The 23,863-nt window shown below is 34.7% G+C and overlaps 1 protein-coding gene across 1 annotated transcript in view; it reads left to right on the forward strand.

Annotated features, from left to right (window-relative positions):
• KCNH7 (potassium voltage-gated channel subfamily H member 7) overlaps positions 1-23,863 on the forward strand; it is a 407,166-nt gene that overhangs the window by 251,853 nt on the left and 131,450 nt on the right. Inside the window, exon 3 of the mRNA XM_036319925.1 lies at positions 9,424-9,579. Coding sequence (XP_036175818.1) covers positions 9,424-9,579 — 156 coding nt within the window. The remainder of the gene's footprint in view (positions 1-9,423; positions 9,580-23,863) is intronic.

Here is a 23,863-nt window from a genome sequence, read left to right on the forward strand (position 1 = left end):
TCATAACTTTAGTTCTGCTCCAAAGTTGCAAACATAGTGAAAGCAAACAATTTATTTTCAGTAATCATGAATACACCATGAACAGAGCAAACCACGGATATGGCCATGCACAGCCTGAGTTACCAATGATATCCACACAGTGGTGACTGGCCTCAGGATTCTAATAGACCTTGAGAGCAATGTGTGTCAACCATGGTGATGTGCAGATTCACTCATATTCTGAGTCAGTCCAGGCATTTCAGTGTTCACGCAGTTTTTCTGAATGAATGGCAGTTTAGTGGAGTGGCCTGGCTTGAGTTACATTTGAGGCTTGAAAACATGACTACGACGTATGAAAAATAAAAGATTTGAAACAAATATTTACTTGTGTGTAAAAACCACAAAGTATTTAAAAATGTCACAAACATATCCCAAAGTTCCTGATTAGAAATGTAGACTTGGCTTGCCTGGATACCGGGTATAGAGCTGCAAATTAGCCTCAGCTTGTTTTAGCACTCATATATTCCTATACACTAATTCAAATTTTAAAACTCCCAAATTAAATAGAAATCAGGTCTGGGAATGGGGTAATTACTGGTAGAATAGTACATGTTAAGATACAATCTGATATATAAGGCAGACAAGTGTAAGAATTTTTATTTATAATTTCAACCTCCAAATAATTTATTAGTGTTTTATCAAGTACAGAAAAATAGCTGAACTTGATATTTTCAATAATCAAGTTTGTAGTATAAAGAGAACCTCCTATCTGAGCATAAATGTTAACAGAGAATGTGCCAGTGAAAAAAAAAGCGTAAGGTCAACAATTAATTATAAGTTTACATGTGTCCAGAGATTTTGAATATGAAAGACTCCTGAGAAAACAGTGAAAATATTTCCTGGAGATGTCAGAGATCTCATGTAACTTAATGTACAGAATAGTAATGGATTATTGAATTAGGGCTTTTATGTTCTAAAACCTGATCTCTATCAAACGGTATGAACTGGACCTAGGATGTGAAACACTCTATTGTGTTTTATTTAGTGATGGCCTTTCAACGTAGAGCTAGATTATAGTGAAACCATTACTGTAAGATATGTGTCTAAATATGACAATGCTTCTTTAGTTGGGTTTCTGAGAGCTCAGATCAGAACCTGATACCAAGAAAAATAGATAGAGTGGGTGACACTGGCCTTTGCCAATCCCTCCCCACCTGCTCCAGCCCTTTGTTCCTGGCAGCTCCTCCCTCTCCAACAAGCGCCAAGGTGACCTGTGATGTTTACTGTCCTCCCCTGCAGGTGGATGCCTGAAACAGGGAGGGAGCATAACACAATTCAGTGTTTTTGAATGACATTCCAAGAAGCTAGATGTAATCACAAATTTCTCTAAAGTAGGATTTCAGAGTCAAATAAATTTGGAAACTGCTGTATTAAACTAAGTGAATATTCTTGTGTTTTTAGAACTTCTCCAAACCTCTAATACAATAATACTCATTGCGCATCTCCTAGAGGAGGACGTTTCCCAAGCTGGGTTAATTAGAGAAAGCCTTTTCCAGTAACATCTATTCCATCTCACTGCTTCGGAAACGTTGACGTAGGAGACAGTAAAAGATGCAAAGGTCTGGGTTCAAATGCTCTTCTACTATTTACAGAAAAACTTCTCTAAGATAATTGCTCATGAGCAACATGTGGCACACAGAAAACATTCAGAAAATAGTAGCTATGATTTAATTATGTTGTTAACAGTAATAGTAAATTAAATGTATAGGGGTTAAGGGAGTAGCGTAGAGCACCTTTATTCTTAGACGGTCCAGAGCTGATAAAAAAGAGAGGAGATGGAAAATGGCCATGAGGCAGTATAGGACTGAATGGATTAAAATGAAAGATGGAGCCTGGCCAGCATGGCTCAGTGGTTGAGCATCAACCTATGAACCAGGAGTCAGGATTTGATTCCCTTCAGGGCACATGCCCAGGTTGCAGGCTCAATCCCTGCTGGGGGCTTGCAGGAAGCAGCCAATTGATGATTTTATCATTGATGTTTCAATCTCTGAAATCAATAAAATTATATTTACAAATAAATATATAAAATGTTGGGTAGGGCAGGCTGGGTAAGTGGATGGTGGCAGGAGAAGGGAATTCTGCCCACGCAAGGAGGGCAGAAATATGCAAGACTGAAAGACACGGGAGGAGGGTTAGTTCTCAGGCCATTCCTTATAAAGATAAAAACATATAAAAGATAAAAAATGCTTATAAAATATTGCTTATGAAAGACAACAAGAGATAAGCAAATACACCTAATTAAAAATTCATGGAATTTAGGGTTATTATAATGAAGAAATTGGAACCCAAGCATTCTGCCCCAAAGATGGGAAGGGAAAAAGTACCCAAAGATCAAGGGAAAGGAGAGACTGTGCATGGCTGACGTTTCATCTGCATAATAGAGGTGATAATGGTGTCATCATCAAATTTTGTGAAGATGTAAATAACATTAAGGTACATAAAGCCATTAGAACAGTGGCTGGCACCCAACTAATGTTAGCTGTTATTAGCTCCCTTTTTGCTAAAATGTGCTTTCAAATACTGATTGTGGTCCTCCTAGAGTAAATCCAGAAATAAATATTGTTCCACACATTTCTACTATATGACAAATTCTACTGACTGTGGAGCTTGCCAAAAGCAGCTGAGTTCTGCTATCAGAAAAGTTACCTAGTATATAGTACACTTTTTAGAGGCAGAAAGATAGTCTAGAGGGACAGGAGAAAAATAGCAAATAAACCAAAGGCCTCGTCACTTACAGGTAGACAAGACACTTTTAAGACACTAGCTGATAAAAGGAAACCCCCTCTACTATGTCCTCATCCTATTCAAATTGCTATTTGGTAAACCTCATCTAAAAACTAGGGGATAAGCTGGTGAGTTCATCTCGGAAGCTCCATGGGATTTGAGTGGCTCAACATCATCATCAAATGTGTGAAGGAAGTTTAACCACCATTTCAAGTGGAGAAATTGATGTTCCCACACCACTCAATCATATTAACGCTGACTTACTGCTCACTTTCTATTCTCCAGGCTCCACGCTAAGTACTTTACATGAATTATCTAATTTCACTTTCTCAACAACACTATCAGGTGGGATACTCTCTTCCTTCTCTCATTTTATAGATGAAGAATCTGAGTCTTGGGGATGTTAAGCAATCTGCCCAAGATCGCTCAGAAAATAATAGCAGAGCCAGGTCTGTCCAGCAAAACAGAGCTACTACTCACTAGCACTGCCTCACTATTTTCTAAATGTTTAAAATCATTTCATGTTAAAAGTAATTAAAATAAATCATTCATGCTGTTGGAATCTGAGAGAGCGCTAATACTACCACACAGAACAAGAATCTGACAGCCAGATCTGTGTAAATTAGGTTAGTATTTTATTTTTCAAATAAATAATCTCCCCTGGAAATTTCAAAAGGGTACTCGTTGTCACATGATATTCCAACAACTATCTCAACTATCTAAATATCTTCACAATTGTTATGATTAAATTATACTGGTGATTGTTATATTAAATCTATATATGTTGATGATTATGGTGTTAAGGTTATTTCTTTACACTTAGTGTATTATCAGATGCACAGTTCAGTCCTTTTGTTAATAATGCTTCTGGAGAAAATGTTTTTATTAATTCACATGAGTTTCTCTATATGCTTTAACTGGACTTTATCGGGCTTAAGCAGTAGACTGATGAAATAAGAGAAACGGGCAAGTATTAGGATACTTGTATCCCATAAGTAGTCAAGTTTAACCCAATCTACAAGGCCAAAGAGACTATATGTGCTTGATGGAGCTGCTACTCCATTTATTGTTGTTGATATGATATTGTATAAGAATTAATTAAGCCAGTCTTCTAAATGTGCCATCTGTCTCTTCAATCAAATAAATAGCTCCTGTATCTTTTGAACTTTCTTCTTTTTTTAAGATAACTCTAGTACCTAAAACCGCCCATGTCCTGTCTGTACACTAAAATACTTCTGAAGATACTCTCACAGTTAAAACAATTCACTATATCCCAAGACCAAGAGACTGAATTCCAAGAACATAGAAAGCCATCAGGATGTGACATCCTACTGTTCAAGCCTTATCTATCACTCCCCAGCTATACTAGATGGTCTGGTATACTATTAGTCCATCTGAATGAAGTTGCTTAATAAACTAACATAAAGTGTTTCGTGTATCCATGTCTTTTTAGGGGGCCAGAGCCTATCAATTCCCTTTCTCATTCCATCTGATAGCTCTCCTTTGCCTGCCCAAACTCTTCCTTCCTCCTGGTACTCACTCCTCTTTCTCTATATTCTTCATAATATTCAATTATTTTTCTCACCTTTTAATCTACTATGTATTTCACTCATTTATTTGTCTCTCCCAACTCCACTAGATTGTAAACTACACAATGGCAAAGGTATGCATCTGTTTTGTTTACTGCTCAAAGGGAAGAGTCCTGGCCTTAAAAATAATAAATCAAATAAAGGGAAAAATTAATAAAATGCAGCTAGGAGTATGCCACAAATTTATTAATAAGGAAGTACTCATTCAGATCACCCTGAGTTTGCTGGCTCTGTTGTTACAGTTAAAAATTAACATTCTAGCTAGACATTTAATTAAAATGAGCACTATTCTTCCTGCCCATTCTTTCCCACTCTGAGAATGAGAACCTGTTAGAAGCTACTATTGTCTCCCACACAGGAGACAATAGAGAAGTGAACGTGATTTTAAATAACATTAGGATCAAGGCAAATGTAACTTTATAATTATTGGGTAATGTTATTATAAATAACTTTATTAATAAACATTAGTTTTATATGAATGCAAGGTTCATTTTAACAAGGACTGAACTTTTTATTCTAGATGTTTTTTAGGTCCCTATTTATGCATTATTGAATGTGATTATTTTTTTCTTCATTGCTAGATTAGCATTGGCTGAATTATATTTCCATATCTCTTGCTTCTAATTTTGTATTCAAGAAAAATATTTAGAATAATACTGTAGTGTAATTTTAAGATAATCTTAAGATAATATTACTTTACAAAGTAATAGCTTAACAGAATTTAGAATTTGTAAAATTATGCAAGTTAAAATGTTTTTGCCCTATAAAATGTACTTTAGTCTCCTTTTCTAAATTACATGTACTTCCTTTCAATATCTGCTTTCCAGAAGGCTATGAAAGATGAATGGAGATATTAAATCCAAAAAACTAAAGGAGAAAAAAAGGAAATACAAGTCTTCAGTTAACTTTAGAAGAAATATGCAGGAAACAATAGTAGTGGGCAGTAAATCCAAGATAAATATACTTATTTAATATGCTTTGGGGCTAATGCATATAAACTTTTTTAATAAAGCACTGTAATTTTATTATTTGTTTAGCCCTAGATAATAAGTTTACAAGCATTCGTATTGAAAAAAATTATTTTCCCCTTAACTACTGAAAACAAAATTACTCTGCTCACTTATAAAACTGTTAGATTTCTATCCTCATATCCTTTATTGATTTCTCACCAAATCTGTGCTTTATGTTTTTTGTACAGTCAGCAGTATGCTCAAATGTAAAAATTTTAAACTAAGTAACAAATCTGCAAATTCACGATACTCTAAATGATCCAAGGTATGTCATTTTAAGTGATAAAATCAATATGTATTTTGGTTCATTAGCAAAATACATAATGGCTATTTCTAGCATCTCCATAGACTCTGTTTAACCAATTTGTAGTGTGATGCCTGGCCTGAACCACTTCTGTTTTTAGTTCTAATGGAACATTCTTAAATTGCGTATTTTCTGTTTACTAACGTTATCCTGCTTGTTACCATGGTAACTGTGACAAGTGTTCTAGCTCACTATTTTATTAAATAAATTAAAGATGTAGCTGAAGACTGTGAGGGTTCAGCATGTCATTCTTAAAACACACTTTCCCACATCAGTAAAACCATGGTCACACTTGTAGAAAATATGAAAATAATTATAAATAAAGTCTTATACATTACAGATTTGGGATGCTGTCCACATTTCAAATCTGAGTCATAACTAGCGCTTAGGTTTCTCCAACTTACAAAGTCCATGTTCTGAAAGTGTTATTGTAAATTAGTTCCTTGGAAATTAGAATATGTTTGCCCATAGAAATAATTTCATAAATAATAGATCTCCAGGCCCACCCTCAAAAGCCTGTGATGTCTCAGGCTATAGTAATATTAGCAGTAACTTTTGTTCTCAGCTCTGGCAGCAGGAGCCATGTTACAGGGGTGAGGAGAAAGGAAGGAGTGTTCTCATACTCATTTTGTTTTCAACAGTCAAAGTGTAGATGGGGCGCCGTTTTGGAATACTCGCATCCATTGGCCTTCCCAGATGTTGGGGCCCCCAATTAAATCCTGCTATTTGCCTTTGCCCACGTCTTCAGCATCTTGGTGTCCTTTTGTTTTCCTGCATCTCGCTCGCAGTTTGGTGCTGGACCCACCTTGCTGCCAACCTGCTCCTAACTCTAAAGTGAACTATCACTGTCCTGAAGAGTCAAGGCAGTCTCAACCAGTTGTTTAAAAAGAAAGCCATTGGGCTGCGCATTATCTCTGCAGGTTTAGTGACTTCTGTCAAATGTCCCAGCTGCCCCAGGAACCCATATAAAGGGCCCACCCTCAGTGTAAGTGGTTCAGGCGAGAGGTATATGAGTGGGGTCCTGGCAGGACACAAGTGGTGTTCAACAGAGGCAAGTGTAGAACATTTGCAGAGATGTGAACAGGGTTACAAGAGCCACTGGAGAACTTCCAGGCACCCAGGGCCTAGCATCAACCAGGAACCATTACCACTCTTGAAAGAGGCTGGCCTTTAGGACCTGTGACCCTGGCAAGGCTGGGGGCACTGTTAGTTTCACCTTCCCTCCCTCCCATCTCTTGCCAATGCCACTCATTAGCCAAATCCACCCAAAACTCAGGGTTCTGCAGGTTGAGGAAGTCAGCTGCTTTGAGGCCTGGAGTAACACATAAAAAAGCAGAGGATGAATGGGGAGAAGAAACTGCCGTTTGTGACAACATGGATGGAATATCATGCTAAGGGAGCTAAGTCAAACAGAAAAAGTCAAGAACCATTTGATTTCACTCTTGTGGGATATAAAACTGAAAGCAACAAATAAACAAACAAGCAAACAAAAACACATAGACACAGACAACAGTATGAGAGTTACCAGAGAGAAAGGGAGTCTGGTGGTAGTAAAAAAAAAAAAAAAAAGATAAACGGGATCAAATATGTGATGACAGAAAAGACTTGACTTTGGGTGGTAAACACAATGCAATATACAGATGCTATGTTATAGAATTGTCCACTTGAAACCTATATCAGTTTATTAACCAATGTCACCCCAATGAATCGAATTAAAAATGTGAAAAAAATAAAGGCAATCAAAATATACACTATTACTTGAATGAGAACTCTTTCTGAAGTTTTTGCATTTTAAACATGCAATACTTTTGAATCCCTAACCTGTGAGATTTCTGTCACCATGACTAAAAAAATTATTCAAGACCTTGAGGGCATTATGTTAAGTGAAATAAGTCAGACAAAGACAAATACCATATGATCTCACATGTGGACTCTAACAAACAAAATAAACAAACAGTAACAACAACCAATAAAAAGCTCATAGACACAGAGAACAGATTGGTGGTTGCCAAGGAAGGGGGTACAAGGGATAAACAAATAGGAAAAGGGGGTCAAAAGGTACAAACTTCCAGCTATAAAATAAATAAATAATGGAATGTAATATACAGCATGGTTACTATATACTGTACGTAATAATAATACCATATTGCAAATCTAAACGTTGCTAAGAGAGCAGATCTTAAAAGTCCTCATCACAAGAACAAAAAGAAAAAATATAGCTATTTGGTGACAGATGTTAACTAGATGGTGGAGATCATTTCACAACGTATACAGATATTGAATAATTATGTTATACACCTGAAACCAATATGTATAATGTTACACTTTAATTATACCTCAATAAAAAATATTTAGATGATACAATTATGAAGAACCTGCTTTGAGGTTATACTTAGTTTGAAAAGTCAGACCCAAGAAGACAGAATTCAATTGATTTAAAGGAAGTCACTTTCTTGGCTATATTCTCTAAATCGTGAATCTTAGGTTTTCTCTTCAAGGATGGGTGGTACTAGTTGATTGTAAACTGAGTCATCCCTTTGGTAATTTCTGGATAATCCTAATAAAATATATCTAATTACCCCTATAATTGTTTTTATCAAAGAATTTCAACTTTTTGGTTGAAGGGATCAAATTAAAACAATAATATAGACAAAATTTTGTTCCCATTTGCTGACAGGTTACAAATCAAATAAAATTATTATAATTAGGGCATTGGGAATTTTGCACAAAAAAAGAAACAATTATTGGAACATATGTGAGAGTCAATAATCTACTGGATTATTCCCAAGAAAGTAAATGAGAAAAAGGAAATAATTCCTTTAATGCTAAAATCAGAATGGTACAAAAGGAGTTATCTTTATTGTTTGTACACATATTTTATATAAATTCAGATTTAAGAAAAATATATAAGGAAAGGCTAAGAATTTTTTCTAGAAAGTTTAAAAATATGTCTTTTTCCATATACTAATTTTTATAGTGTGTCTGACTTATTGGGGGTGAAACAAATGAGCATTCATATTCTGTTATTCCATAACATAATACCTGAATTTGCCTGTGAATACTTTCTGACACATTTTGTGCATATTTTAAGTTAGTATCTATGTAATAAAATATGAAATAAAAAATCAAGTATTTTTTTAAGAAGTGCAAATTGATAGTTGCAAAATAGTCATGGAAATGTAAAGTACAGCATAGGAAATATAGTTACTAAGATTATAAGTATGTATAGTGCCAGGTGGGTTCCAGACTTATTGGGGGGTTATTTTGTAAATTATATAAATGTCTAACCACTATGCTGTACACCTGAAACTAATATAAAATAATATTGAATATAAACTGGAATTGAAAAATATACCAATTGTAAATAACATGCATGTACCATTCATATAATCTTTTAAAATAGAAAATAATGCAGTTTTTTATGGAATGATGCTTAGTATTTAGTCATAGTAAAAATTGGGGGTGGGGATAAATGTATATGAGGTTAGTATACCAGCTACCCTGGGGAAGGAAAGAACCACGGTTGTGCAAATCCATGCTGTGGCTTAACATATTACTGCATTATGTATTGCAATAAAAGCATGTATATTTATTGCAATAAAAGCATAGGTAATAAGAAGAAAATCAAACATTTTTTTATTTAATTTCAATTATCACGTAAGAGAAAATTCTATACGGCTTTATTAAAATTTTAATATGACAATACTTCAAAATGTTGGCATATTTTTAACCTAACACTCGCCTTGCATTTCCTCAGGGTCCACCTTCATTTGTAACACGCACATAATTCCAGTGAGAAATCAAGAGGGTGTGGCTATGATGTTCATCATTAACTTTGAGTATGTGACAGAGGAGGAAAATGCTGCTTCCCCCGAGAGGGTAAACCCAATATCACCGGTCAAAACTATCAACCGTGAGTAAAAGCGATGTGTACATACTGTTCTTGTTATTCTGCTGTTATATTTTAATACATTCTTCATTTACTATTTCAGTTCTCAAAATAAGTTTACTTGTTAAGTAAAATAACTTTCTATTTTAAAAAACCATAGCTGAAATTTTACTTTGGTGCCTTACAGAATCAATCAGCTGCTTTCAAAGCCATTTGACTTGTACATACCATGGTGAATCCAACCAGTCCCCTACTGAGGGACATTTAGGTTGTTGCAAACTTTGGCTACTACGATTAATGCCAGAATGAATTGTTCATATATATTTTCATAAGTGTATGTGTAGATTTTTGGATGAAGCATCTTTAGGTTAGGTTTTATATGTGGGATTCCTGGGTCAAATTGTAGATGCATACGTAATCTTTTTAGATACTGCCAAACTCCCCTCCTTATGGTTTCAACCATTTTGCACTATTACAAGCAGTATGGTAGACATTTTCCCCAAAGCAATACTAACAGAGTGAGTCAGCCTTCTCGATTTTTGTCATTATGCTAGGTGAGTAGTATCTCAATTAATTTAGTTTACATTTCTGTTATTATGAGTGATGCTCATATATTTAAGCACTACAAACATTTTTCCTGTCAACTATTTCTTACATACATTATTGCTTTTTTTTGTTCTTTCAAATTTTAGAATCAGTTACAAATCACTTCTGCAGCAAGTACATTGTTTTTTATCTTTTTTTCCTGATTTTTGTCATGCAAAAGCAATTTTTGTTAATTTGGCTAAATTTATCAACATTTTTCCTTGTTGATTCTGAATTCTTAAGTCATAGTAGAAAAGCTTTAACCATTTCAAGGTTGTAAGTAAATTTATTCTTAATCTAGAACTTGTTTGGTTTTATATTTTAGGATCTCTAGTACACTTAAGTTTAGCTCGTTTTATAGTGCATGGTATCAATTTAATTTATCATTTAATCAATGGCTGTACTTCTTTATTGATTAGAAAATCTATCTTTTTACCAGGAATTTCAAATGCCACCTTTATCACATACTAAACTTCTTGTGTACTTTCATCTACTTCTCAACTTTATTCTGCTCTGTTGGTCTATTTATCCTTCAGAATAACACATTTTTAAGTATCTGACATGAAACGCTCTTTTTGATATTAATTTTTAGGGGTTTGGAGTTATTTCTTGCTTAACACTGTAGATGAACTTTAGAAACAACATATCTAGATAGAAAAAAATCCTTTTGATATTTTTATTAAATTCACATTACCTTTATAAATTAATTTGAAGGAAGTTAAAATCTTTATAATATTGAGTCATTCTATGCAAAATTGTGTGTTTTATGTATTTTCATTTTTAAGTCTAATTTTTGTGTTTTTTAGGAGTGCTTTAAAAATTTCCTCATTGTTTTGTTTGCTACTTGACATTTAACTATTTTGTTGCAGCTATTATAAATAGAATCTTCTCTTTCATATTTTTAAGGCTACAGGTTTTTTGAGTAGGTTCACTTTATAGTCTACTCTCTTAGTGACGTGTCTTAGTTTGCAAGTGGCTTATACATTGACTCTCAGAGATTGCTTTACCGTTTCAACTCTTATGCATCTAATACTGTAGTTTTTCTTTTCTAATTGCACTGGCTATTCCCTCCGACATATCATTAAAAAGAAGTTGTCGGTGAGCATCTTGCCTAATTCCTAAATTTGTGTGCACGTCATCAGTGTTCCCAATTAATTGAAATGATGGCATGTGGACTGAGTTGTATGTGTTTTATAATTTTAAGATAGTCTCCACTGACATATTTATTAAGAATGGGTGCTGAAATTTGTAAATTGCCTTTCAGGATCTGTCGAAATGAGTGCACTATTTTTTTCTTATTTTTATGGTAAATTTTATAAATGAAGTTTATTAATGTGAAATCATACTTGTAACTCTAAAAGGAACCACATTTGGACATGATGAACTTTATTTGTAATATGCTGTTGAACAACTTCATCTAAAATGAATTTAGAATTATTGCATTGATATTCATTAGGGATTCTGTAATATTTTGTGTGTATGTGCAATTTCATAGATATTTATATCAATGTTATAATTCCTTAAAAAATAATCTGGAGTTTCTTCTCTTATTTTTTATGCTACAGAACTCTTTGAATAGTTTGAGTATTATCTAGATTCAAAAGTTAAGTTTGATTCTTCTGTAAAATGATCTAGGCCAGTGGTCGGCAAACTCATTAGTCAACAGAGCCAAATATCAACAGTACAACGATTGAAATTTCTTTTGAGAGCCAAATTTTTTAAACTTAAACTATATAGGTAGGTACATTGTTATTAACTTAATTAGGGTACTCCTAAGCTGGCCTTCGCTAAAAAACGTTCTCAATATGATTGAGGTACATTCGCTGAGGTCGACCCCTTCCAACTCTCCCATACACACTTGTCTTGTATACTTGTTTCATCTATCTCCTTTCGTTCATCCTCTCTATATGTCCAAACCATCTCAACATACCTTTCTCAATCCTCTACACTACATCTTCTTTCACTCCACAACGTTCCCTAAAATTAACTTAATAAACTTTACTTAAAGTTTTAAGTCAACTTCGCGCTATATGTGCGTGCCTGCACATGGTATTTTGTGGAATTGCCACACTCAAGGGGCCAAAGAACCACATGTGGTTCGCGAGCCGTGGTTTGCTGACCACTGGTCTAGGCCCAGTACTTATCAGTGTAGTAGCTTTTGAACAAGTTTGTTGTTTTTGCTTTTGTTTGTTTTTTCCTCCAGAGATTGGTCTAGTCAAATTATTCACCTCAACCAGCATTAATTTTGTTAAATTTTATTTTCCAGAAATTATTCATGTAGACTTTAAAATTTTATTTTAATAGAATTATTCAAAGTAGTCTTTTATAATATGCTTAAGTATTTTCTTTGTTTCTACAGTTATTTCCTTTGTGACAGTTCTCCGTTTTTTTGTTTCCTCCATCTAAATTTTTTATTAGTACTTTTCTTTCCAAAGAACTAATCTTTATTGTTTTTTTTTTATATTTTTATTGATTTCAGAGAGGAAGAGAGAGGAAGATAGAGAAACATCAATGATGAGAGAGAATCATTGATTAGCTGCCTCCTGCATGCCTCATACTGGGGATTGAGCCCCCAACCCAGGCATGTGCCCTGACCTGGAATCGAACTGTGATCTCCTGGTTCATAGGTCGATGCTCATCCACTGATTTATTGGTTTATTGGCTGGGCTTTATTGGTTTATTAATTGTTACTTTTCCTTTTATATCAGTAAAAGGACCTTATATTCAGCTGCCTCTTTGTTTCCCTCTCCCCAAGGGACAATTCCACCTTGAAGTTTCCCCCACCTCTCCAAGAAGTAACGCTTTTCTGAGACTACTCTTTGGGGTCTTGTGCACTTTCCAAGCCACTTTCAATTGTCTCTCTAGTAACCAGCGCTCTGTTCATCCGGGTCACTAGCCTGCTTACAGCATTTCTTACTCAGGGGCAGACCTCTTCTGAGAGTAAACCTACCGGTATGTCTTCCACCCACTCCAAGGAGACTTGGGTATTCCCCCTTTCCACTTATTTTTTGCCCAACGCTATTGCAGTGTGCTCTCCTGAGCCAGTTCTGCTGGTTTCGAACATTTATTTCCCTGCTTACATGTAAATTAAAGTTGGTAATGTCTCTTTCTCTAATTATTCTTTAGGCATAGTTTGTGGGTATTTTTATTTGACTCCTTATTGACCTTTATGACTTTTAGGAGGATCCCTGAGAAAATTGGCATTTAGGTATTTGTCATTGTCTGTGGGAAGATGAAAGCCTTATTGCAAAACTTAATATTTTTAAAAATCTGTTATACTTTATATAAATTCAGATAACTCAATATATATATATATAAATTAAAAATCACATTTTCAAAAGTCATTGTTATAAACCTAAGTATAATGCTAGATCACATGTACATCAACTGAGAATTTTTACAATACCACTTACTTTCTTAGTTATATCTAAGTGACAGTACAATATTCTGTTAAAGCAATGTTGGGGAAAATATTTTAATATAATATGATTCTAAATATTCTGAATATTTTACTCTGAACAATATTACTCTTAGGGAAAATTCTCTATCAAAATCATCAGTTTATCAATTTCCCAAGTGATGTATTTAGAAATGAAATTAAAGTACCATAAAAAAAAACATTGTGATACCAAAGTCTTATTCTTTTAAGACTGGTTTGCTTCTTCATTGTCTTCACAAATTCTTTATTTTTTCCATAAAGTGGTTGTCTTGCATCATTCATCAAATTGGATGGACATGAAAAAGAGAAAGTTGTATCAGCAGAATGGCAGAGAGAAGATACTTTTTTAATAAAGAAAGCACTCATTTCAAACTAAAATGTAAATGGAGAATTGAAACTTTGATCTCAAATGGAAGATAATCTATACAGTAGCCTTCCAGAATATAATACATTATCTATGCTACTCTACACTATGACTAAAATAGAGCCTCATGTGCAAGTGAGAGCATATTCAGCAGAGATCATTTCTTATGTTGTGAACATGAATGGTTTCCCCACACTGCAGCTGTCAATCCTAAGGGAATCATTGAAGAGGGTACAGATATGCAGGTAGAACTGTTTCCAGAGCATTACAAAAGGCCCATTACTTACAACCAGTAAACTGGGTTTAGATTACACCCTTCTATCATTATAGTCTCTACATTTCCTTTTATTTGGTGTCAGGTTTTGAAAAGTTGATTGTTAGATCAAGTAGAAAAGTGAAAGAGAGACAAATTAAGCTTGGTAATTCTGATATGATACAATTCCTACTTTTTATTATATCTGACCTTTGGTAACGCCTACTGATTTTTTTTCTTCAAGTGTAACTTATTATAACTGAATAAAATAATTGCATTGGCTATTTCCAACATTGTTGTTCCAAGGATGGACAGACAATAAACAAACAAAAAGGGAGAGAGATCAACCAAAGGACTTGTATGCATGCATATAAGCATAACCAATGGACACAGACACTAGGGGGGTGAGGGCATGAGCGGGAGGGTGAGAGGGCGATGGGGGTATAAGGACACGTATGTAATACCTTAATCAATCAATCAATCAATACATTTAAGAAAATTAAATGTTGAGACATCTTTTTTTTCCCCAGGAACATCTTATCTTCAAAATATTTAGTGTATAATCTAAATAAGGAGTGTGTATTTGTCTACAGTATGTGCCCCCAAGTGGTGGGATTTAAATGAGAGTAATAGAGAAAAGGCAACTGAGAACATGGGAGTTTCTGTATATTTAAATGCCTCTCCTGAATTGTAGACAAAATAAAGAAAAAAAATGTGAACTAACAACACAAGAAACAAAAATGAAAAAGAAGTGAAGTATTAAATTGAGAATATTAAATAAAAGAAAAGGACCTAAATGCACAATAGAAAAGATGGATCATAAAAAGGGACTATGATACATGGGGCTTACTAAGTTCTGGAAACCTATAAACTTACTTTGTACTAAATGGAGTGGTGGATCATTTCTCAGGACAAATAGTTTCAGCGTTCACAGGAAACATAAAGAGCTTTCTCTAGGAAGAACTAATTTTTCACAAACTTATTCTTTGTCAAGGATATAGGACCAGTCACATATAGATGACTTATGTCCCTAGAGTGAAGCAAGTACAGTGGAGAGTACTGTTTTGATAGGTATATCTATCAAACTGATAAATACTGCACAATTGAGTGAACAAATTGCTATGTAATAAATATAAATACCAAGCAACAGATATAGTTAATTTTTTTTATCTCGATTGTTTCTGTAAAAACTCCACAATCTAAAAAGTAGAAATGATACAGACTAACAAAGAAAATTGTGTGATTATTTTGTTTGTTTGTTGTTTATTTTAATAACTGAAAGGAAACCACATCTAAAGGAAATAATACTAATGGGAAAACAAGTTCTCTCTCTCTCTCTCTCTCTCTCTCTCTCTCTCTCTCTCTCTCTCTCTCTCATATATTTGTACAATGTTGAAAATAACCAAATTATGTGTTTTAGCTTACACAATTAATTTCAAAGTTAATTATTGTCAAGTTTAAGAAAATGCTGCTTTTAGTATTTTAACTGAAATACTTTTTAAGCTTCATATTATATTATTCACAAGTATATTTGAGTTTTCATACCAGGAATCTAGAATCACCAGTCCATTTCTCTCTCTCTCTCTCTCTCTCTCTCTCTCTCTCTCTCTCTCTCTCTCTCTCTCTTTCTCTTTCTCTCTCTCTCTCTTCCTCACACACACACACACTTTAATTTATTAAAAATTTCTCAAGGGATCCCTGGCCAGCATGCTCAGTGGTTAGTGTATGGGCCCCCCACACAGAAGGGTTGCAGGCGTGATGGAGGCAACCAATCAATGTGTCTCTTTCACAAAGATGTTTCTCTCTCTCTCCACCTTCCAGTACTCTAAAAATCAATGTAAAAAATATCCTCCTGTGAGGATTAACAACAACAATTTATCAAGGGAGATTGAGAAAATTTATCTTTTTCTAAATTTGTTTGTCAGTCTATTTTGATTAGATTCCACATATAAATATGTGAGATCTTGCGGTATTTTGATATTTGTCTTTCTCTGCCTGGCTTATTTCACTTAGGATAATGCTCTCTAGGTCCATCCATGCTCTCCCCAAAGGGTAAGATTTCCTTCTTTTTTTTTTCAATTAATCCTCACCTGAGGATATGTTTTTATTGATTTTGAGAGAGGGAGGGAGAGAGTCAGAGAGAGAGAGAGACAGTGAGAGAGAGATGAGAGAGAAACATCTATAGTTGCCTTCCGTATTTGCCGCAACCAGGGATTAAACTCGAAACCTAGGTATGTGCTCCGACCAGGAATCAAAAGAATTTGCCGCCTTTTGTTGTATGGGACCACACTTTAACCAACTGAGCACCCAGGCAGAGCAAGAGTTCCTTCTTTACAGCTGAGTAGTATTCCACTGTATATATGTACCACAGATTTTTAATCCATTCATCTACTGATGGGCACTCGGGCTGCTTCCAAATCTTGGTTATTGTAAATTATGCTGCAGTGAACATGGGGGTGCATATATTCTTCCAAATTAGTGTTTGGGATTTCCTCAGTTACATTCCCAGCAGTGGAATTGCTGGGTCATAGGCAGTTCCATTTTTAATTGTTTAGGTAACTACATACTGCCTTCCACAGAAAACCCATCTTAAATTTTAAAAATATTAATTTACCAATATACTTCTAAACAGAAAATGAATTCATTCTGTTTTTACCTTGTTCAGCTCTAATTCATGCAGTTATCCCCATTTTATAAATAGTGTGTACCTAATACTTATTCATATAATATATAAATGAATGAATATTATTATTACATTGAGTAATTAGGGGTTTGGCTTTTTTTTCCTATTGAATCAGCACTAGCCAGATTGTCTAACTCAGTGGCTCTCTAAGTGTGAGACCATCAGCATCACCTTGCAACATGTTTGAGATACAGGTTCATGGGCCTTACACCAGAACAGCTGATTAAGAAATAGAGAAATTCAATAATCCATGTTTTAACAAACTCTTTAGATCATTCTGATACCCACTAAATTTTGGAAACTACTGGACTAACTTAATTAATGTTTATATAAAATTATAAAGATAAATTTTAAGTGAAACAAAATATAAAAATTTAGCAAAATAAAGTTAAATTTCTATCATTTGTTATTCTCTCAGTAATTTTCAAAAGGGAACTTTATATTTAATCTTATTATGGTACTATAATTATCTTTAATTATCTTTAAAATGATTAAAATTATACTTCCCCAAATCAAAGCAGAACTTTACTTTCATCCTTACTAAAATAAAAGTTTGAATTACTCTAAAAGCTTTGACTGAAGCTGTCTCCACACACAGAATAAAGTTGATAATTTAGGGAATTATCTGGCTAATTTTAGCCTTAAAAATTTATTTCTATGATTTGGACTCAACATTTTGAATAATTAACACATAAAATATGTCTTTTCCTGAATAGCTGTATTACTCCCTCAAATTTGTATCTCAATTTTCACACCTCAAGCTCAGGAACAAATAAATTTTCTAAATAGCTGGTTCATAAAAAGGCAGTCATAGTGTTTTTATGATTCTCCATTGGAGCTGAAAGTCATCCTTTAATTCAAAGATGAAAAGCTGGTATCCTATATAATAAAAGGCTAATATGAAAATCAACCGAACAGTGGAACGACTGGTCCCTATGACCCGCACTGACCACCTAAGGGCAGACGCTCAATGCAGGAGCTGCCCCCTGGTGGTCAGTGCGCTCCCACAGGGGGAGCTCTGCTAGGCCAGAAGCCGGGCTCATGGCTGGTGAGCACAGCAGTGGTAGCGGAAGCCTCTCCTGCCTCCACAGCAGTGCTAAGGACCCCTGGGTGGATGTCCGCCTGCTGGCTTAGGCCCACATGGGTCTAAGCCGGAAGGCGGACATCCCCCGATGTGTCCCAGACTGCAGGAGGGCACAGGCCAGGCTGAGGGACCCCCCCACTCCAGTGCACGAATGCTGTGCACCAGGCCTCTAATATTAATATAGTTTCTCTCTCAACAAGCATTACCTAGAAACAATCTATTATTCACACGAATTTAATTAAAGGTTTTACAACATTGCTATGTTTTCTATTATGTGTTTGGAAGTTACATCTTTTTAAAGATTATATTTAATATAGCAAAATGAACCATGGCATGGCTGCTAATGGAAATCTGGGAAAAGTTCAGTCATAGGTTACAATTAATTTTATGTCATGTTTCTCCCTGGGATTTGGGCAAAATTATATTTTTAAGATCAAGAAAGTTGCTAGTAGAGGAAAATCAGTACGCATTATCTCTTCATTAACAATGAATGTTAATGATCACTTAAATTAGCATATCCACACCAGAGTCCCTCCCCATATGTATATCATTTGGAAGCTTTTGTTACTTAGCAACCCCCAAATCAGGCCGAGGCCCTAGTCATACAACATTTGAGTAATGTTTGTTCCATTTGTATTTAGAATATCCTATGATGAGAATCCCTGTCAATATTATAACTACCCAGTCATTTTGAGTCAGCCTAGGCAAACATGTTATTATTTTCACACAATTTGAATGGATTGTTTAACTTGGCATTTGGAAAAGGAAGAAATCAATGGAAGATAAACAAAGTAACAGTTATTATAAATCATACATTGATTTATTCAGCAATTATCACATTGAACCCTAGTGAAGTCTATATACTAATAACACTGATGTGTTTGCTTTCATTACCACTCCCTCCTCACTAGGGATTACAACCTTGGGTGGCTAAAAGCAGTCCACTGCCCCATCCTGGCTGTCTTATCTCCCTTCTCCCACACCTGCATTTTCTGCTTCTTACTCTCATGATGACCTGGCCAGGTGGGAAGCAGTGCTTCTCAATGTTATGTCTAACATTCCTAGGTATAATCTTAATAGAAAAATTGTTTGTAGTCAAATTGGTACAATAGTTTTCTTCCAAACTCACTAGATGAAAACCAGCTCTGAGAGGGGGTGGCGGGGGGGGTGGGGAGAGAGAGAGAGAGAGAGAGAGAGAGAGAGAGAGAGAGAGAGAATGAACAGTTCAGATTAATGAGATATTTTCAATTTGGGAATGTTTAGCAAAACCATTTTCTAAAGTCCCATTACCACAGGAGAGAGGATAGATTTGATTGTTATAATTTTGTGAGAACTTTCATTAGCACAAAGATATAAGCAAAGTAAGTCAAAAATGGAAGTAATATTAACAGTCAACTAATCCTAGGAGATTCTAGGGAGGTTAATAGAAGGATTTTGGTTTGGGAAAGGGGAGTGGGTCCTTATTCAATCTCTGAGATAATAAATAAAATTGTGGGTATGTATTTATCTACATTTATTTAGAGAAGAAAGTTATGATTCTCATTAGATTCTCAGGTGGATATTCATAGTCAAAAAAAAAAAACCCAGCAAATCTTGAATAAACTGAAATTAAATCAGGGAAACTACTGTTTTATTCTGACTTTACCCTGATTTCTTATTTGACTGGGGGCCAAGTATTTCATATCTTTCCATATTTGGTTAAAGTCATAATTCTAGAGTTCTCAAAGAAAAAGACAAGGGAAATATCAATGTGCCTTCTTGGTTGAGAAGTAGAAAGCTCTTAGTTCAATATGACACAGGATACATGAAGATGCAGCTTCTAACTTATATTTAGCAGCTCCACAAAAAACCTCCAGAGAAAGACCTTGTCATAATTGTTACTTATAAGTTCATGTATATCAGAAACTATATATCTTCTTATATGAAAGTGGTGTATTTAAGCAAAATTATATTCATAGAAGTAGTTTATCAGTGCTTATATTTATTTTGGAGAATGTGTAAAACATGTGTAAAACCATATTCAGCTATTCTGATTTCAGATTTATTGAACATTTTAGTAAATAGGCTAAACTGTATCTATTTTAGCTATTCAAGTTAGAATACGTATGTAGTGAAATCTGAAGACTAGACTTACGAGGGTGTTTTTCAGTGTTAAGATCCTAACAGGACTACAGTCATTTACTGTTTTCTATTTCATGCCTGAAAGTGCCAGCACTAAGCAAAATTCTCAATGTGTATTCTTTCCGGATGAACGACAGTTAGACAACTAAATCTGTAATACAATATAACATGGTCATATTGACCTAGTGATGCAGAAAAAACCATCTGTGCCACCTTGTACATCACTAAACTGTATGAGCAAACTACACGCCTTGTGTGATCATTATTTAAGAAAGGCAGTGAATTGTCTTTAAAAGAAGGGAGTAATGTAAGTGATGAAAAATGAATAAAAATAGGCATTGACCTTCAGGCCATTGTAATAAGCTTACAGAATTGATTTGTAAACTGCTTTATTATTCAATTTCATGTGCATTAAAAACTAATCAAATGATTCTGATGCAGTTCACTAATTTTTAACTTGCCAATTTACTTGAGCATATAAACATTGTCAGTAGAATTATGTAAAAATGCCTGCAGAACAGTTATTGTAATATGCTATCATTTAATCCCATTTGCATGGATTCATTACTCTCTTCTGCATTTTATTAATCAACAGTTTAATGCTCATAGATAGAGAGCAGGCAGACAGCTGGGTTGGGTGGGGGCAGAAGGATGGAGCAAAAAGAAAAAAGAGAGCGAGAACTCATGGACATGAGCAACAGAGTGGGTGATTTCATGGGTGAAGGAGGATAGGTGAAGGTGGAAGAGACCATAATGGGATAAATGGTGATGGAAAAAACTGAAATTTTAAAAATGAGTTTAATGTTCAACATATTTGGGGTTTGTCTAGGCATTGTGTCATGTCTTCAACCAGAAAGATCAATTTTATTTCAATTATATTTGACACTGTTAATTAGGTGTCCACTAGCTTACAAATGAAAGTGTGCAATAATTAATTAAACTATTTAGTTTTAAAATTTTCTGAGTGGGTATTTTTCATAAAATTCACTAGATGATGATGAGTTTGAAAACACTTGTATGCCCTAAGATCAGAATAGTAGCAATTAATAAACACTGAAGAAAGATGAAATTTACAATACCAGTAAGAGCTGTAGCAAGTTTATAGTACACAGTATACAGTTCACCATTTCCATGAGCTACCAAGTTCAATGCAATCAATCATTTTTTGGTAAATAGGGGTCAATACAATTTCAGCAGGCTAAGATTCTCTAATTAAGTTGGTCAGAGCAATTAAATATTCTAGTTTTTCTACAGTAAAGATTGAAGCACATTTTCAGTTTGGCATCTGCTTGTGGAAAGTTATTTACTAAACTCAAGCATCCCGTCAGAGCTGGGGTTTGGTGAGCAAAACAGACAAGGGCCCTTCACCTATGAGCCTACAGTCCACTAAGGGAGAGAAATAAGAAAGTCAACAAGTGTATAACTAGGGAACTGTGGTGAAAGGTATAAAGGGGATGCTAATCCAGTTCAGAAGGAAGAAAACATTTTCCAAAGGAAATAACTTTGGAGCTAAAACCTAAAGGATGTATTAAGTGGGAAGAGTAAAATTTATCAACACAAGGAAGCCTAGAAAGAAGCATAGGCCTCCGAAGGAATTATAAAGTCCACAGGACTGGATCCTAGAGGGTGAGGGAGGAAAGATGAAGCTGCAGAATGGAGATAGAGTTGCCTTTATTCCCAATGCAGGGAATTATTGGGAGCAGTGAAATATTAAATCATAGTCTATGTCAGCGGTTCTCAACCTTCCTAATTCCGCGACCCTTTAATACAGTTCCTCATGTTGTGGTGACCCCCAATTTCATTGTTACAAATTGAACATAATTAAAGCATAGTGATTAATCACAAAAACAATATATAATTATATATGTGTTTTCCGATGGTCTTAGGCTACCCCTGTGGAAGGGTCGTTCGACCCCCAAAAGGTCGCGACCCACAGGTTGAGAACCGCTGGTCTATGTGATCAAAAGTGACATTTTCTTAAAAGATAGAAAACTATTTTTTAAAGGATGAACAATATGATGCAAGAAATCAGATGAACCTATAGTAGCTTAGACAAAAGTGAGAGCAGTGGAAATGAGAGAAGTGAAAGTGATTACTATGACTACCATTAAAAAGATATTCCAGAGATTAAATGAACACAGTTAGGGGACTGATCAGATATGGGGAATGAAGGTGAGAGAGAACAGTAACTACAATGAGTCTCAAGTTACAGGCTTATAGAACTAGATGGATTGTGATGCTATTCACTGAAAGAAAGGACTGGGCTTGGAAAGATAGATCATGAGATTGAATTTTCTATGAGATTTTGAGGTATCATTAAGAATTCTAAATGAAGATGCTGATGGGGCCTTTAGATATGCAATTCTAGAACTAAGAAAGGAGGTCGAGGCTGGAGATACAAATTTATGAATCATTGAACATGTGTGTGCATGAGATCATCCACTAGAAGACCATACACAAATAAAATGCAGGAAAGTTCATGAGTTTTGAGTGTTCTTTCACATTTTAAGACCACCTTCAATCCACTGAGGAAAAATTCATAGTAAACATATTAAAGAAAGTGGTGCCCCTGACCATCAGAGAATATAAGAAGGTAAACCAAAGACACCAACTGACTAACTAGAATGGCGACATGTAATTGGAAAGGCATGGCTGAGGTGGACTGAGGCTACTAAGCTGGCAATACAAACTAGAAACTCTGCATTTTCTTGCAGACAATTCTTAGAAAATCTTTAAATTATACAATATTATTTGGATGCTTTCTCTTATATTTTCATTTCTCTGTAAGGACAGAAGTTTTACCTTTTTAGTTTTTTTTTAATTTATAAAAGAATGCATGCTTGACGTAACAAACAAGAGAGATGCAATATATTATATTTTCCCCACTTCCAAACATCAAGAACATAAGCCTATTCTTGTTTTTTTTTAAAAAAATGTCATACGATTTCAAAATATAATGATGCCATAATCTATACAACCATTCTTCATCTTATGAATATTCAGATTATGTCTAGTTTTTGTGGCTTGTGATATTCTATAAATGGGGTTGATGAGTCAAATGAAAAGTGTATTTTCTCATTTTAATGGATATTGTAAAATGACTTTCCAAAGAATTTGTAGCAGGTTGCAATGCTCTCCAGCATTTTTTGCCAACACTAAATGTTATGCTTTTTTTTTTTATTTTGAATTTTACTACCAATGAGTTTATGTGTTTCTTAGTTATATTCTCAGATTTCAGGACAAAAAATCAGGAAAAATGAATTCCTATCTTTACCATACATCTCTCTCTGAAACCAAAAGTCTTGTAAGAATTCCAAATGGAATAAGAAACATCTCATACATAGTTGACCTCACTTTTCCATCCACACTCAACTAACATTATTATCCAATAGAAACCTTCTAGCTATGTCAGGCCAGCTCCTCATCTCCACCTCATTCCCTTCCTCCCCTACTTGCAATACAGTAGCCCCCCAACACATACACATGCATACCTTATAGTCTTTTCTGTGTCTGATCCTTTTGCACACAGTGCCCCATCTCTTTTTTTCTTTCTAAACTATGCTCTTCCTTTCAAATACCCTCAAAGAATGGATATATAGTGGATATATACTTTTAATTTATTAAAACAAAAAACCTTGTGTCATTCAAATAATGGGTTCACATCACTGGAGAATATCTACCTATAAAAACATGGTAAAATTATGTCTACTACTTTCTTACACTCACATGATAATTTGTATTACCCTCAGAGAAGTTTTCTACAATTTGCCTCATTCCAA

Source organism: Myotis myotis, unplaced genomic scaffold, assembly GCF_014108235.1.
Source record: "Myotis myotis isolate mMyoMyo1 unplaced genomic scaffold, mMyoMyo1.p scaffold_m19_p_8, whole genome shotgun sequence".
In the NCBI taxonomy this organism is placed as follows: Eukaryota; Metazoa; Chordata; class Mammalia; order Chiroptera; family Vespertilionidae; genus Myotis; species Myotis myotis.